This window comes from Diplotaxodon limnothrissa, linkage group LG10 (assembly GCF_057381915.1).
Source record: "Diplotaxodon limnothrissa isolate DT_005_m linkage group LG10, D_limnothrissa_male_GT1.1, whole genome shotgun sequence".
In the NCBI taxonomy this organism is placed as follows: domain Eukaryota; kingdom Metazoa; phylum Chordata; class Actinopteri; order Cichliformes; family Cichlidae; genus Diplotaxodon; species Diplotaxodon limnothrissa.
Window position 1 is genome coordinate 3,332,929 of NC_140605.1, and position 18,084 is coordinate 3,351,012.

Genomic DNA, 18,084 nt, shown 5'->3' on the forward strand with positions numbered 1-18,084 from the left:
CCGATTAATTGCTCCTTCCATAATTCCTCTTCTACACCACTGCAATCGGGAAATATAAAATATTTAGGTATTAATGTTTCTCCCAAGCTTGCAGATCTAACTAAATTAAACCATATCCCACTTTTAAAGAAGGTAGAAGATGATCTGGCTAGATGGAAATGTCTACCCATATCACTCATGGGAAGGGTTGCTGCTATAAAAATGATGGTCTTACCAAAAATAAATTATTTATTCTCAATGATCCCAACTAAACCGCCACAAGATTGGTTCAGATCTCTAGATTCATGTATGTCCAAATTCCTTTGGAAAAATAAACCCCCAAGTATAAGCTTAAAAACACTACAAAAGACCAAGGATAAAGGAGGACTAGAACTGCCTAACTTTCAGCACTACTTCTTAGCCAACAGGCTTCAGTTTATCTCAGGATGGCTAAAACATACCCTCTTAGATGAACCTTGGCTAGATGTAGAACAAGCACTTTGCAATAATCTAGAGATCTCAGACCTACCATTTATCAGCTCAAACATCCAACGACATGAATGCTTTAAAAGCATCAACATCAGCGCTTCTCTGACAGCATGGTGGGAGTTTCTAAAATTGACGGCGTCTTCATTAATCCCATGCAAACGTACACCTATCTGGAACAACCCTGACATATTACAAAACAATAATATGATAAACTTTTCAGATTGGAGTGGTAAAGGAATCAAATATTTAGAACATATACTAGAAGGAACAGAATTTATTTCATTTGACGGACTAGTTACACAATATGGGATCAACAAGAAAAGATTTTTAGAATATCAACAAATTAAATCCATAGTAAAAAAGAAATTTAAACCAGGTCAAGTTGAACTACAAACACCACCAAGTGTGGTTCAATTTCTTACTCTTAAAACCCCCAAATTACTATCCAAAATATACAGAATGCTTTCTAAAACAGATGAATCAATATCACTTCCTATTGCAAAATGGGAAGCGGATTTATCAGTTAACTTAGACCTAAACTTCTGGTCTCAGATTTGCTTAAAAACCTTTCATCTAATTAGAAATCCCAGTCTTCAATTAATTCAATACAAAATATTACATAGAGTGCACTATACAGGTCATCGGATGTTCAAGATGGGCTTTACGTCTACCAACAACTGCTCACACTGCCAAACCAATTCACCGGACAATTATATCCACGCTCTTTGGTTCTGTCCACCAGTTCAGAAGTTTTGGCGCGAGATATGTGAAGACTTATCGAAGTGTCTGAAATGTAACATTCCAACTTCCCCCTTAGTGTGTTTGTTGGGCAGCTTAGATAATGTCACTTCAGAAAAGAATATAGCCCATATGGTTTTCACTGCCCTATGCATAGCCAAGAAAATGGTCCTCATGAACTGGAAAAATAAAAATAATCTTAATTCTAACCAATATAGAAATTATCTATTAGATTACATTAGTCTTGATACAGCCTCTGCCACCACATCAGATCAATTGCTCTGGGCTCCTTTGATCAGCTCCATCACCTAGTGGGGGTGGGGGGTCATAGTTTGGTCCCGCCTTCACTGTTGTGATTGGTGTGGGGGTAGGGACAGGCTTAGGGCGTCGGGGGGTTCCCCGGAGGCATCTTCCTTGGGGGCTCAACCCGGGGTAGCGGTCATGTCCGGTTAGGGGCTCTGTTGGCTCTCAGGTGACTGTTTCCTCGCGGCTGCGTGCAGCGGGGCTAGGGGAGGGTCTGTGCTGACGGACGTGGGTTACTGACCTGGTAGCCTGGCTGGCCCTGGATGGGTCCGGGATGGGCGTGAGGTTCTGGGGGCGCTCCGTCTCTGGGCTGGGACCCGGACCAGGCCTCGGGGGCTTGGGTCCTGGTTGGTGTGTTGCCGGGGTTGTGGGCGGGTGGGTGCATGGGGGCCCAGCCCTGGAGCAGGGTGTCGCCGGTGCATCGAGCCACCTGGGGGGCTCTTCAACTGGTGGGGGAGATTGTCACATCTTGCAGGAGCTTTCCTCTCCTCAGGAGCTCCCTCTGCAGGAGGGGGAGATACAGGAGAGGTGGAGGAAGATCTCAGCCTGGGTGTTTATTGTCTTATGTAGTCTGGAAGATGAGTGGATGGTGGGGTGGGTGCAGTTTTCTCTGTGGTGGGGTTGGGTGGACTGTCCCGGGCTCTGTGGGGCCGGGAGGCGCTGCTGCACTGGGCCCCGGTCTGGATGGGCCTGGGCCCCCTTTCCCTGGTGGGTCGCGGAGTATGGGGGTGCCTACTGGGGTCAGCGGGGGAGCTGGCCCCAGGGAGGGGTCACTTGCCCCTCCCTTCCTTCCCTCCCCATCTCCAGCTGCCTCCCTCTTCCCGCTCCACCACAACCACCCACACATGCAGGACCTTGGAGTAGGGGTATGTCACCAGGGTGCAGAGGAGGCTACCCCCCCTCCCCTCCCTCTGTCCCCTTCTGGCTGCCTCTGCCTCAATTTTATCCCACAACTTAGACATTCACATTACTCACACTCTCATTACACATACATATAGGATCTTGGGGGTGGGCACGATACACAGAATCCAAAGTACCATCAGGGTGTACACCCCACCCCTGGCGTCGTTGCCCACCTCTCAATTTTAAATACACGTAGACATTGAGGGCTAGCAGGAGGGACCATGCGCTTACCTGCTGCTCTCTGGCAGGTAGCTCCATGCCCTCCTGGGTTTTAAATGCACCTTAGAACACACATGCATCAACACTACAATGAGCGGGTGGAGGGAGGTTTGGAGTCTTCTCTCACCCCCATTCTCTGCGACCTGCTGGAGCGGGGGGGCTAGGAGGAGGAGTTGGCCGTCCGACTGCGGTCTGGGGTGTGGGGCCTTCCTGCTGCTGCGGAGTCGGGGCGGTCTGCCTCCCCCCACCGCAGGGAAAAGGGTAACACCACCTGGGTCTGGGTGCAGTTCCCCCCTCCAGGGGCAAGGGTACCTAGACCCGGTTTGTAGAGTACGCTTGGGGAGTGTGATCGTGTGTACAGCGTCTCTTTATGTCTGTCTCCACGTTGGTTGAGTGTGGAGTAAGTGCATATGAGAGCATGAGGGTGGGAATGGATGTTTGTATATGTGTGTGCCTGTATGTCTGTGTCTATATGTCAGGTTGGGTGTCAGGCGCCACCTCTCTGGGGACATCTCAGGCCCTCCAAGGTTTGGAGGCCTATCTCCCCCTACCACCACTTCCCCTGCCAGTGGCGGACTCCCTCAGACATCGGTGCGTTGGTGGTTCTTTGTGTCCGGGGATGGGCGTCCAGGTACACACCGGCTCACTCCTTGGCGGCCGCTTATCGGGGCCTGGAGCCTGGGGCTCGCTCGGGCCACTTCGGAGGTGGGGTGCCCCCGGCCTCTTGGCCGGGGGCTCGGTCACTCAGGCACAGCTGGCTGCCGGCGGAGCTCACGGGCGCGTCACTGCAACTCCCCCTGACTTCTGCACCGCGGCTGCTGAGTGAGCCCTCATCTGGGACTCTCCTCAGCTCTTACTGGGACAGTGGCACGGCTGCCCCTCTGTTGGTCTTCCTTGGTCTCTTGTGTTCTGGGGGCCTCTGGATGTCTGGAGTTTTGATCTCCTCCATACCTGCTTCATGCCCTGGAGGACGGGGCTGTGGCCCCCCCACACCCTCTAGCAGATTATTACATGAAGGAACCTTTAAAAAAAAACAAAAAAACAAGCGCATCCATGCTCACAGGTGTACACACGGGTGATCACACCCACAAACTACACCCTTTTTGGCTCCTACCTCAAAGCACACTGTGTTCTGTTGATCTTATGTGCTGCACAATAATGTTTAATATTTAGTATTTACTGTCATATTCCCATATATCATTGTGATGTTGTTTATTCTAGTACTCTTGTTCTCTTCTGCTTGTTTTCTTTTTTCTTTCTCAGCAGGTGATCCAGGTGATCGATATATGCATTTTTTATTTCTTTTTTTTTTCTGCCCGTTCTGTTGGTTTTTGTCTTTTGCCCTTCTCCCCGTCCCTCTTCTCAGCTGTTTCTCTTTCCCTCTTTCTTTCTCCCCTTCTTTTCCCCAGTCAAGTCTGTCCCGTATTCAGTAAGTGAAAATAAAATAAACAATAACAGGTGAATCAAATGGACCATTACGGCAAGGCTGGGATGGTCAATTTGGTAAAGTAAATCCGTTGGGCATCTTTGTTTGCCTTTAGACAACAATTCTGATGGCAAAAGAGCCAAACGGGACAGGCAAAAAAAAAAAAAAAAAAAAAAGACATCATCTGGATGTGTTGCTCTAAAACCTGTATACAGTGGGGCAAAAAAGTATTTAGTCAGCCACCGATTGTGCAAGTTCCCCCACTTAAAACGATGACAGAGGTCAGTAATTTGTACCAGAGGTACACTTCAACTGTGAGAGACAGAATGTGAAAAAAAAATCCATGAATCCACATGGTAGGATTTGTAAAGAATTTATTCGTAAATCAGGGTGGAAAATAAGTATTTGGTCAATAACAAAAATACAACTCAATACTTTGTAACATAACCTTTGTTGGCAATAACAGAGGTCAAACGTTTACTATAGGTCTTTACCAGGTTTGCACACACAGTAGCTGGTATTTTGGCCCATTCCTCCATGCAGATCTTCTCGAGAGCAGTGATGTTTTGGGGCTGTCGCCGAGCAACACGGACTTTCAACTCCCGCCACAGATTTTCTATGGGGTTGAGGTCTGGAGACTGGCTAGGCCACTCCAGGACTTTCAAATGCTTCTTACGGAGCCACTCCTTTGTTGCCCGGGCGGTGTGTTTTGGATCTTTGTCATGTTGGAAGACCCAGCCTCGTTTCATCTTCAAAGTTCTCACTGATGGAAGGAGGTTTTGGCTCAAAATCTCACGATACATGGCCCCATTCATTCTGTCCTAAACACGGATCAGTCGTCCTGTCCCCTTGGCAGAAAAACAGCCCCATAGCATGATGTTTCCACCCCCATGCTTCACAGTAGGTATGGTGTTCTTGGGATGCAACTCAGTATTCTTCTTCCTCCAAACACGACGAGTTGAGTTTATACCAAAAAGTTCTACTTTGGTTTCATCTGACCACATGACATTCTCCCAATCCTCTGCTGTATCATCCATGTGCTCTCTGGCAAACTTCAGACGGGCCTGGACATGCACTGGCTTCAGCAGCGGAACACGTCTGGCACTGCGGGATTTGATTCCCTGCCGTTGTAGTGTGTTACTGATGGTGACCTTTGTTACTTTGGTCCCAGCTCTCTGCAGGTCATTCACCAGGTCCCCCCGTGTGGTTCTGGGATCTTTGCTCACCGTTCTCATGATCATTTTGACCCCACGGGATGAGATCTTGTGTAGAGCCCCAGATCGAGGGAGATTATCAGTGGTCTTGTATGTCTTCCATTTTCTGATGATTGCTCCCACAGTTGATTTTTTCACACCAAGCTGCTTGCCTATTGTAGATTCACTCTTCCCAGTCTGGTGCAGGTCTACAATACTTTTCCTGGTGTCCTTCGAAAGCTCTTTGGTCTTGGCCATGGCGGAGTTTGGAGTCTGACTGTTTGAGGCTGTGGACAGGTGTCTTTTATACAGATGATGAGTTCAAACAGGTGCCATTCATACAGGTAACAAGTGGGGGACAGAAAAGCTTCTTACAGAAGACGTTACAGGTCTGTGAGAGCCAGAGATTTTCCTTGTTTGAGGTGACCAAATACTTATTTTCCACCCTGATTTACGAATAAATTCTTTACAAATCCTACCATGTGGATACATGGATTTTTTTTTTCACATTCTGTCTCTCACAGTTGAAGTGTACCTCTGGTGCAAATTACTGACCTCTGTCATCATTTTAAGTGGGGGAACTTGCACAATCGGTGGCTGACTAAATACTTTTTTGCCCCACTGTATATGTTTCAGCACTGATGGTGACTTTCCAGATGTGCAAGCTGCTAGTTCAATAGGTAATTCTGCCCCCCATACCATCAGTAAGCATTTTGAGTCCTGATAACAAGATGCAGATGACAAGTATCTCTTCAGTTCCACTTTGCTTCAGCCCAGGTGAGGACCTGGTGTCTCTGGATCACATGACTCCTTTGCATGCTAGAGACCTGCATTAGTGGATGGCATGGTGAATTGATTCAGGCTTCAGGAATCACGTCTTTAATGCACTGCCACCTGAGGGCCCAAAGATCATGGAAACTTTGTCCCAAATCCCTAAAATCTTTTGCCAGGTTATGGGCTATGGTTATGTACAGTAGATAAAAAGACATTCAAAGTCTTTATTCTGAAATTTATTCACATTTTATAGACAGTTTTTTGCAGATTGGGGAACCTCTGCCTATCTTTATAAGCGTGAGAAACCCTGCCTCTCTGAGATGCTCTTTTTAAACCCGATCATGTTACTGAATTCAAATTCAAATTTTATTTGTCACGTACACAGTCATACACAGTACGATATGTAGTGAAATGCTTTGACAACTGCTCGTGACCAAACAAAAAAGGAAAAGGCTATGAATAAGATAGGAAATAAATATGAAAAATTAAAAAGGGTAAATTTAACTAGGAAGGAATAAAATATAAATTAAGGTTAAAAATGAAATAACTGTACAACACAAATTAGAATGAAGGGTAAATTTAACTGGGAAAGAATAAGATAAAATATATAAATTAAAGTTGAAAATAAAATAACTGTACAACAAAATACACAATTTAGAACTATATAAGAATGTATGAAGAAATATAAATAAATATATACACAATAACAGCAGCTGTACAAGTATTAACTGGAAATGAAGAATATAATGTCCAGTGTCCAGTAAAACGTGGCCAGTACCGCTCATTCTCTTCTTGCACCTGTCCCAACTTTTTCGAGACAAGTCTAAATACATCTGATACATTTTCTATGCTCTGTTGTGAATAAAATATGCATTTATGAACCATTGCATTCTGTATCATCGTTGCTATTTATTTATTGACATTTTAAATTGGCTCTGATTGAACTGGGGTCTGCGTAAACCAGTGATATACCAGTTGCATTTGGTAAAGTAATTCAAAAAACTAGTAGATCAGGCTAGTAAAAGTACTAGTCTTCCTAAAAGGTCGACAGCAAGTAATGTGTGCATTTAAGCAGCTCCTGCACATTTGCTAAGAGAAAAGAAGCAATTAAAGAATAAGTAAGAATTTGATCTGAAGGTTGGAAGTACATCAGAATGGAGCGAGAGCCTCATTCACTCTTTTATTCAAGTAGAAAGACACTAGTATTTATTTAAACTTTGCTAGTCTTAATGAAAACTGCTTTAAGCTATTATCCACAATAACATTCTAATACAGCATTTTTTTATTCTATGTATTTTAAGCACTTGTCTCACAGTAATGCACACATTATTATTGTGAAACCACTCTTTAGTATAGGACTTGGAAAAAAAACATTATGTAAATATCAAAGCTAAGACAGTGAAATGGAAAATAACAGCTAGTAGCTGAAAAAAATCCTGTCTTTAGACAAGTGCCTTAGAACATGTGACAGTAATATACCATAAAACATTAACTACCATTAGTTAACTGATTTGTCACTTATTACTGGGCAGAACTGAATTCCTGGCTGATTGTTCTGATAATATGTGGAAACAGACTCCAGTGTGAGCAAAGCTGTCATCCACAGCGCACACAGAACACTTAAAGTACAACTTATTTCAGAACATTTGACATTGGTCATATTTTATTTTGAAACAGTTATGAGATACAACACAACAGTGTGTGAATGGGTGGATGACTGGATATGTAAAGCGCTTTGGGGTCCTTAGGGACTAGTAAAGCGCTATATAAATACAGGCCATTTACCATTTTTTACCATTTAACTCTAGTGGAATTTATTACATAACATTATGTGACACAGTCAAAATTTGATTTCCTGGCTTTGACCTTGCTGTTCCACTTCAAGGACATCATACTTAGTTGAGGTGGGAGCTAAAAGGCACATGTATGAATTCATTTCATTGTATCAGGCATGGCATAGCAAGCTTCGTTAGCCAGGCAGAAGTAAGAAAAGCAAAGCTACATTTTTCTGTAGCACATCTATCGCACAATGTGAATTTACAAAAAAACAACTCTTTGCTGAAAATTAGTTTTATTGGACCAAATAATAGCTTTATTTTGTCCAAATGCAAGAAATTCAGTGCATGCTATAAACAAGAATATAAAAATGCTGATCCATTATTTTGTTGGTTGATTTTTGTTTTGCAAGTAACTCAAGTAGTTCCTTTCAAAAATTCACCGACGTCTCAGTTATTCTATGGAGGTAAAGAAAAAAAAGTATGATTAGATTTAGGGGGAAGAGCAGATTCTCTTTTGTTCTCTTAGATGATTATTAATCACCAAATTATGTATCAGAGAACATCATTTCACACAACATGAAAAACAGTCAAACATTCAATGTCATGTACAAAGTGAACAGAAGAGCACGCACAAATAAAGCACTGCTATGACTTTCTAGCTAAACTTACAAATATAAATGTATATTTGATGTGGCAGAGAAAATACAGGATAAACATTTGACACCACTGATTAATCAACAGATAATTTCACAGGACTTTATTCTCTATTCTCCTCCCATTGCATACGTACCTGTATGTTTTCGTATATCCAGTCAATAAAGAATGGTACATTGGCATAGACTCCTGGCTTGTTCTTCAAAGCACATCCATAACCATAGCTCGTAGCTCCTGCCAGCCACCATCGATTTCCTTCTTTCACGACCAGGGGACCTCCACTGTCACCCTGCAGCACACAGAACCACAGACATATCTCAGGTTGTACACGTATTGCTACATCTCAGAGTGTGTGACAGGAGGATCAGACTGACCTGACAGGAGTCAACTCCTCCCTCCAGGCTACCTGCACAGAACATGGCCTTGGTGACTTCACCATTTAATACTTCAGGTGCATTACAAGTGGCCCTGCTGTAAATGATCACCTTGGCTTGATTCATTATTTTGGGGGTTGGCCCTGGAAAAAGGATTATTCACACTGTTAACTCAGACAAACATGAAAGGCAGTGCTTGCTAAGTCCCATCTGAAATAATCGACAATGAAAAATGAAAAGGAGCGTTACAGGTTTCTCACTCAACGTAGTTTATATTAGACAGTGCTGTGAAAAAAGTATTCAACCCCTAAATTTGTCTTGTGTTCTTGTGTTTGTGTCAACGTGGACACAAACTACATTGACAGCTGCTGGAATAGACCCACTCAGGTCTGAATACTTTTTTTTCATTCTGAGAAGCCTGAAGCTGGCTCAAAGGTCCTGTCACTAGCAAGGTAATCCCAAATCCAAGGCCATAAACACACTGTATATTGTTAATAACAAGTAACAAAAATCCAAAACAGCGGTAGTAGTTTTTACTCTTCTGCTCTGGGTCACACACTGAACTTTGTATTTCTTTTCATTCTCAGTTGGAAAGAGTCTGTTCTGCTCACTGGCTTTATTTAATATCCATTTATGTTCCTATTAACTGAGGATATCACAGTCACTAGTTTAAGAGTCATTAAAAAGTGTTGTTTAACATGGACAGGACATGCATAACTGTTTTACTTTTTCATGGAAAAAGTGTAGTGGTAGCTATTAGTGAAGATACAATAATGAACTGGTGGTGGTTGCATTTATTGTAAAGAAGAAAAAAAAGGTGACAGTAAACATCAGATCAGTTTTGATGTCCTAATACTGACTCCATATTTCTGGTATTGCTAAAAACAGCTTGAATAAATTTAACTGAAGTTAATGAAACAGATGTTAATCAATCAATGAAATTCATTCACATATTGTAATAGTCTAAACAGTGTCTGCCTTTTTTGAAAATGCTGGTCAGTGTTACATGATTAAGAACTTACAATTAGAGATGCATCGAACAATTGGCCAGGACTGGAATCAACTAATTTCCGGTGACTTGGGTCATTTGAGCCAGCCTATTGGAATTAATGGTGTTTTGTGGTTTCTTTGTGTGTAGTATTTTGGTTTTCCTTTTCGGCTGCTATGTTTAGTTTCCATGTTGCTTTGTCGAGATGTCTCGTCTCCACTTCCTGTGTGTCATTCCATGTCTCCCCAGCCGTCATGTGTCTCTTACTTGTGCTCTCTCGTCCCCTCTCTCGTGTTCCCTCGCTCCCTCTCTCATCTGCCTTGCCTCCTGTCATGTTGACGCATGCTCACGTGTCAGTCTATGTCTCAGTGTTTCCTGTTTTACTTTGCTAGTCTCACGGTCCATGTTTTGTGTGTTTAGTTTTGCTTCCCCTGTGACGTCACTTTGTATCAGCTGTGTTCCCCATGTGTTTCCACTTTCCTCATTGCCGTTCCGTGTATTTAAGTCCTCTGCTTGGTCTGGTCATAGCAGATGACCCCGCCCCTCCCTGAGCATGAGTCTGCTGGAGGTTTCTTCCTGTTAAAAGGGAGTCTTTCCCTCCCACTGTCACCAAAGTGCTTGCTTATGTGATTGTTCCATTGTTGCATTATTGTAGAGTATTTTCCTTACAATTTTAAACATTTGGTGCTATATAAATGGTGTAAATAAATAAATATAAATAAATAAATGGTATAAATAAATACCATTGAATTACATTTTGGGTGTTATGGTAAAGGCTGTTGCCAAAGGCTGAAGGTTTGACATATTCAGTTATGGTTTTGCCTCACCTGTTGACTGCAGTGCTCCCCATCCTGTGATCCATGCTTGACGATTAGCAGAAAGGTTCAGGTCAACATTGGGGAGACACACCGGCCGAACTTTATCTGAGGCATAAGCATGTATCACCTTAGAGTGCTGGATTTGCAATCACGTAATCACAGTATCATTGAAATTAACATGTGAAATTAACTTCCAAGTACTTACTGTTAAAAGTCAGAGGTGTATCAAGCTTTAGGAGAGCAATGTCATAATTATTCGTTCTTGTGTCAAAATCTTTATGTTTGATGATTTTCTGAACTCTGCTGTTAAACATGTTTTCCAAGTTCACGTCCCCATAGTATACCCTCCACAATGAAGGAGAAGAGGAACTGCCAAGGAAAAGACAAGGTGAAATGGGCATGGTGGATTTATTAAATATTAGCCAAAACACTGTAGATAAAAGATGAACACGAGGTCACTATTGATCCATTATGAATCCTCCACTTGAGTGGAGGACTCGACAACTGATAGTTGGAGACTCGGCATAAAAAGTAAAGGTGGCTCTCACTGAGAAATTGAGGACACTGTATGATAACGATTTGGCAGTTCCAGTCTTACACAGTTTTATCATCTAATTGAATGTATGGTGGTCAAAGCTGCATGGCCAAACCTTAGGCCTGCTTCAACTAAGATAGTTAATGTTAATGTCTTCTGTGGGATAAACACAGTAAGTGAACCTGTTGTCGAAAAAGAGACAAACCTACTGAACTTGCAAACACGTCGCGTGCTTCACTGCTATCAGTGACACAGTTACCTTTCTACCAACATGTGAATAAATATATTGCAATAAAGTAATATTCCCATATATCCTGTGTACTTTGTCTTTGAAGGCACACCTAAGTCATTAAGCTGTAAATATGACACACACACAGGTAGTTCTTTGAATCAGGATTACTTCCGTCAGAGGGATTATGTTTTTGCTATTGTTCAACAGCACAATGACATGTTCGGGTGAAAGAAAGCAGAGAATAGAAGCTCTCACTATTTAAAGCAGTGTGCAGCAGACAGGATCCAGTATCGGCTGATAACGGAGCCTCCGCAGCTGTGTCGACCTGAAACCTGGAGGCTGACCTGCCATGGCCAGGCTCCATTTACAGCCTCTGTGCCACCAACAATACGACTGCTCGGAGCTGCTGAACTCTTGCCACATTCTGAGGACCGAGGAGCTCAATGTTACTTTCGCTGACTTTCAAGCTTTTAAACCAATTCAGACACTGTAGCACCAGACAAATGGACAGACTAAATGATTACATTGATGTATGATCAATCATCCAAGTAAGGAAATCCCCAAAACTTGATTCTGTCCATCACTCATCCAAGTGAGGAAACGCTTCTTCACTGAAACACGACGTCCAGATAAATAGAATCAAGTTTTGGGGATTTACATTATTATTTCACGTATGTCACAGAGAACACAGTAGCTTACCAATACACTGAAGTGTGACAGCTTTGGAGAAGCACAGTAAGCTGAAAGTGAAAGGATGAAAAAAACGGCACATTTTATAAATGCTGTGGTGTGTATGAAGTGAGCACTCAGTGATATGTGGTTGTGTATACCTGTGAGTGAGCTGTGACTGTATTAGTGAGCCACTATTACTTCCAGACTCCAGCCTCATATATCCATTGGAGGCCAAAGAACCTGCACTGGTTTGGCTGTAGGCAAAATAATCATCTCTGTGGGACAAAGAGGCACGTGTGACAGGGAGATGAGACCAGCAGACTGTACTCACACATACATGCATGTCACGCAAGGACATTCCCTCTGAGTTAGAACTTTGAAAAATATGTACTAATCAATACTGCACATTTGTCATTTCAGAAGAATATTAGTTGTTGTCTCAGTGGGTGGAAAAACTAAGTACATCCATTGTTTCCACAGGTAAGCAGTAGGTCTGTGCAGCTAAAAAAACAAACACTTTATCACCCACGTATCATACAGGCCACCAGGTGTAAAATTACAAGATGATTCTTATCATTTTTGTCAAAGGGCTGAGGAGTTACAGTAATGTGACGCACACATTATTATATCAAACGAATATCTATTATATCTAATCCAAGAAAATATTTTTGTATGTAATTTTAAAAAAATGCTTTAGTTTGGAAATTATTCAAGGTCCAGTAGCAATGCAAATCATGAGTCGTGTAATATGAGTGAGCTTTTTACACCACACATTGCAAAAGTGTGTCAGTGGGAAAGGACAATGAGCACCTGCTGTAACCAATCTGTCTGCACACAGTTCGTCCATAGTTATCATCCCAGTTGTCAGCACACACGGGCATCCAGGTCTGGCTGCTTGATGAATAACTCTCCAGCATGGAGTTGGCCCCTTGGAGGCGAACTGTGAAACATCAAGTCTATTAAAAAATAGATTCGTACACTAAATAACTGTGTGGAAGACTGAGACACTGATTTGAATGCCTTACAGCACTGAGATTCATCCTCTCCATCTGGACAGTCAATGGTTCCATCACACCACCAGGTATGGCTCAGACACATCCCACCTTTTCCACACGACTTCCCCAGTAGACACTGGTAGTATACTGTGAGCACATGCATTTACTACTGTGAATCTCATATATATACAAGAGCATGCAGAATCATGCCATATTACAATACTTAAATTATAAAAATAATTTTATGCAGCTGCACAGTCTCCAGATCAACTCACGGAAGTACCACAGCAAGAGTCCGAGCACTGCCAGGTTAACAGTCACACACAGAAATGCACTCAGGATGTACTTCCAGTGACATTTCTTTCTTCCTGAAGGCCAAGATTTAAAAAAAAAAAAAAGACAATCCTGTATCAATTTGTAAAAATTCATGGAAAAACTGTTGATTTGGGAGACAGACACTATTTCTACTTCTAAGATTAGGCTTCAAACTTTCCTTTTTGCTAAAGCATATAGTTAGTGCTGGACCAGGTGACCCTGAATCCTCCCTTAGTTATGCTGCAATAGGCGTAGGGTGCTGGGGGATTCCCATGATGCATTGAATATTTCTTCTTCCGTCACCTTTCTCACTCACTATGTGTTAATAGACCTCTCTGCACTGAATAATACTTGATATTAATCTCTGTCGTTCTTCCACAGCATGTCTTTTATCCTGTCTTCCTTCTCTCTCCCCAACCGGTCGCAGCAGATGGCCCCGCCCCTCCCTGAGCCTGGTTCTGCTGGAGGTTTCTTCCTGTTAAAAGGGAGTTTTTCCTTCCCACTGTCGCCAAAGTGCTTGCTCATAGGAGGTCATATAATTGTTGGTTTTTCTCTGTATGTGTTATTGTAGGGTCGACCTTACAATATAAAGCACCTTGAGGTGACTGTTGTTGTGATTTGGAGCTGTATAAATGTATAACTATCCCAATCATTAATGCGCAGTCACAAACAAGACACAACTGCACTGAGTTTGCCCATGTTTTAGAAATCTAAACAGCCACTGTGACGACAGATGAATATTGTGATATTGTAGTAATGTAAACCATAAAACAGTTAACAAGAAGCAATAAACTCTACCAAAGAAGAGTCATAAACACAGCTAACTTACTTTGAGGCTCATATAAACATTGTAAACCAAAATTCTTGAAGTAAATAAACACATCATTTACTTTTTCTTTTCTTTTGCTTTTAACATCTTCTAACTTTAATATTTAGAGTTTCTTTTTATTGAGCTTATGAAACTAAAACATTTCAATTAATATGAAGAGTTTCTGCATTGCACTATATAAATAAACTTTATGCAAAAGTATAACTCCACTCTGTGTTTTATTGTTTTGTTTTGTATATCTTTCATAGTTTGCAACTCTCTATGAATGCAGTCATATTCAGAAAGGTGTGTCTGGATAGTTCAGTGTCTACGTTCTGAATTTGTGAGTATCTAGTGGTTAAGAGGAAGTTACAGTTACCTATTTTATGCTGCATATTAAAATTTGCACAGTATTTAACTTGTGGAAACACCGTAAAACTCTTCAAGTTTATCGACTTTAAAAATCAGTTAATCAATAAATTCATCAGTTGGTGTAACAGTCACCACGGCTTTCTGCCTGCCAACTTTTAGACAACAACAGTTTAAAACTATTTTAGCCACGTTGTCTTGTGTCTCTAGAAAAGACTCGATTGAAACTGTATTCATTTAATCAAGGAAACAATTTTAATTATTTAGGTTAAATTAGTATGTGTGGATTTAAAATGTGGAACAAAAATAAGTTAATGATTCTGTGAATGTGCAATACATATTTCCAGATGGATATTTGCCAAGTGACAACCTTGGTCAAATCAAATATTCCAGTACCTTTTGTTTGCCTTGGATTAGCTGGTATTCCGGGTGTTGAAGTATAATACTGGTTGATGGAGGAATGGCTGGGGATCTGCTGTGTTACAGAATATGGAGGACTATATTCTTCATGTTTAAACACTTGGTTGTCATACATGGGACCGCTCACCTGGAGATATACAGACAAAAAAAAGATGAATTTATTTGCTCTACCTGTCACTGAGGTAATCATTTCATCAGCATCGGTTTGTTAGATTCAGTTATAAAGTTGAGATATCAGATCGAGCCTGTTTGTATATGTATGTTTAGTCAAATAACAACCTGAGAATAACACTTGAGGTGACCATACCTGATTATTATTCATAGTGAAACTGATTTTACTGCCCGAAGAAGAAGAACTCTGTGAAACCTGAAAAGTGATGTGTAAAATTTAAACACATTTAAATACTAGTTGTTAGGTGCAACACAGGTATAAAAACATTCACACATCTTTGCAGATTTGTATTTTTTCATTAAACTGAACAGCTTGGCCCCACAATAAGAAGCTAAAAAATAACACACACATATTAAAATGAAACAGAAATACTCGTTTACACTTTTCTGTTATTCACAAATAAGATTTAAACTGAAGAGAGAACATTTTTGAATAAATATTTGCTCATCTTACTTTGGTATGAAGGTATCATGTGATCCAGGACAGCTAAATTACTTAGAATTATTTACTAGTTCTCACCTCGAAAGTTTCCTTCGGTTCTCTGACTCTGTTACCGCACTCGTTTGTTTCTCTCTCTCCCCGTCTCATTTTCTTTCTCGCCTCGAATGTAATCAACAGCCAGAGTCACGCCCTTTCCCACTGTGTGCGCACCCAGCATGTGGTGCTCAAGTGGATTTACACACAACTGGATAAAAAAATGACAGGTGCAAAGAATATGGGCATATCTCAGTATCTTAATTCACATGTACATATTCCAGTTCGTGTACGTGTAATCAGATTTGTGTGTGCGTAGAGAAATCAGTATGTCTGTGTGTTCATGTCTGTTCTGTGAGTATGAATGGTTCAAAAGTATTAAAGCGCAAATCTCTATAAAAAACAACAACAACACACAACATCACAAGTTACAATCATGCAGTTTTACTTTTTCTCTCTTTTTTTTTTAACATGTAACTTTTGCTACGCACACACAAATCTCCACACAGACTGAAATACACACGTTCGGATTGAGACAAATACAAACAATGCTTTTGATACAATACCAGCCCCATTACAAAGCACCATACTTCAGTACAGATGAAAGACAGTGTTCTATATATATTTCCGAGAGGTTTGCAGATTGGTGTAACAATCCTGTGCATCTCATACAAGCTTAGGTTCTTTTGCATAAGGCACGTGTTTTGGTAATCAAAGCTCCATCTCTTACCAGTCTTCACAGCTTTACTCTGGGGCCTAATAAGATTCTACTATATTCTGCTAACCATAACATGAAGATTAAAAATAGGGTGAAAAGGTGTAATATATGCACTTACATTAAGTGTAAATCTCGGTCCTGTCAAAGCAAAGAGTTCCCTGAGTTTAATTTGTGACGTCTAAATAAGTGGACTTTAAAAAAGAATGGACAAAGGACTTTCAGACCCTGTTAAAATTTAACTCTGTATGAATGTGCCAACTGTCAGGAAATGCAAAATAGAGAAAGAAAGATGACGGTCATGAAGGACAGGGTGGAGGTACATAATGTCTAAATGACACACTCACAACCTTAAACTGACTTTGAAAGGGTGTGAGGATAATGAGGGATCATCGAGTTCAAGCTAATTAGAGGAAACAAAACATCCTGCATAAAGCTAACCACTCATTGCACCCTCCTTCCCCCGGTTTTGATGAAACTTACCTTTACTGAGCAGCATATCCTGACTAGGTGTTCACCCACAGGGGAAAAACATGATACATTTCCAGCAACACTACACTTAAACCGCACCCCACAAACATGAGTCCACTAAACTCTATGGGCGAATTCTGTCTATTTAAAGACATGGATTACCTTGTGAATATTTACAAATGCTTTAGCCATCAAAAATGGTATCTGTCTAGCATCTTTTTTGTTTTACATTCTTGTCTTAATATAAATAATATAGTTTAATTCATGTTTTATCATTACAGACAAATGTTTGTTTCCCTTCAGGCAGAGAATATTTAAGAGAGGGGAAAAGTGCAGTTCTTATAATCAGAGGCAAACTGATCCTTTAAACCACTTAGACCCCCGGAGAGCAGTCATTTTGGTTTTCTACCTTAGACCCCCGCGGAGTCATCATTTTGCGTTTCTACCTTTAAAAGCCGGAGAGCAGTCAGTCAAATGCTGGAGTCATTCATATGTATATTAGGTCGTTACCTAGGAATTCTGGAGGGAGGGGAGTGGGGGTGAGTGATTGAGGGGGTGGGGGAGTGGAGTGTTTCAGTTTGCCATCTTAGGGAGAAATCAACACATGTCCTTTGTATGTCCTTTGTTGCTGACATTTATTGATGAAAACAGTACAAAAAACCAACCATTTGTACACATATTTACAAATAATGATAAAAAGTGAGTGAGTACATTTCAACATTTTCAGCAATCACTCACAATCCTGGCACTGCCACGGTATCTGTCGTCTGCATTTACCACATGTGTACCTGTAGCAGTGAACACATCGCACAGTGGCCTGATTTTTTTTGCATCTGTGTTTGACCTGACACGTGGCCCTTTTTCCAGGGCTCGGTGTGGAGGGTTGTGTCCGAAGCAACTGATCTTTTCTTGCCTTCTTCGCAGCTACATGAGAGCGAGCCAACTCCCCTGCAAGCTCCACCAGGAAGTCCACCTGTCTTTCCTTCGTCCCGGTGCATGCTTGATACAGCACATGTGCATTCAGTGCTGCCATGTCAATCATGTTATAAAACACGGCGACTGGCCAGCGCCGTGTTCCTTTGCGGACAGTGTACTCCCGAACCATCTGGTCCATCACATCCACGCCACACTTTGTTTTGTTGTAAAGGGTGACAGTGTTTGGCTTCCTTTTGGTAGTGTTATCAGTCTGAACCACGCTGTGCATGCTGCTAAGAATATAGACTGTCTTCTTCCGTTTGGCCGCATACGCCGTCAGCGTGGCAGCAGAGGT

General features: G+C 41.6%; 1 protein-coding gene across 1 annotated transcript; it reads right to left on the minus strand.

Moving 5' to 3' along the window:
• Positions 1-8,137: 8,137 nt before the first annotated feature.
• Positions 8,138-16,520, minus strand: tmprss2 (transmembrane serine protease 2). The gene is made up of 15 exons (XM_085363313.1): positions 16,465-16,520; positions 15,674-15,839; positions 15,290-15,349; positions 14,959-15,109; positions 13,346-13,438; positions 13,101-13,217; positions 12,886-13,015; positions 12,234-12,350; positions 12,103-12,143; positions 11,659-11,827; positions 10,842-11,005; positions 10,646-10,741; positions 8,831-8,973; positions 8,593-8,745; positions 8,138-8,258 (listed from the first exon to the last, which is right to left on the minus strand). The coding sequence occupies exons 2-15, from the start codon at positions 15,740-15,742 to the stop codon at positions 8,250-8,252; spliced, it is 1,512 nt and encodes a 503-aa protein (XP_085219439.1). The 5' UTR covers positions 15,743-15,839; positions 16,465-16,520; the 3' UTR covers positions 8,138-8,249.
• Positions 16,521-18,084: the final 1,564 nt, after the last annotated feature.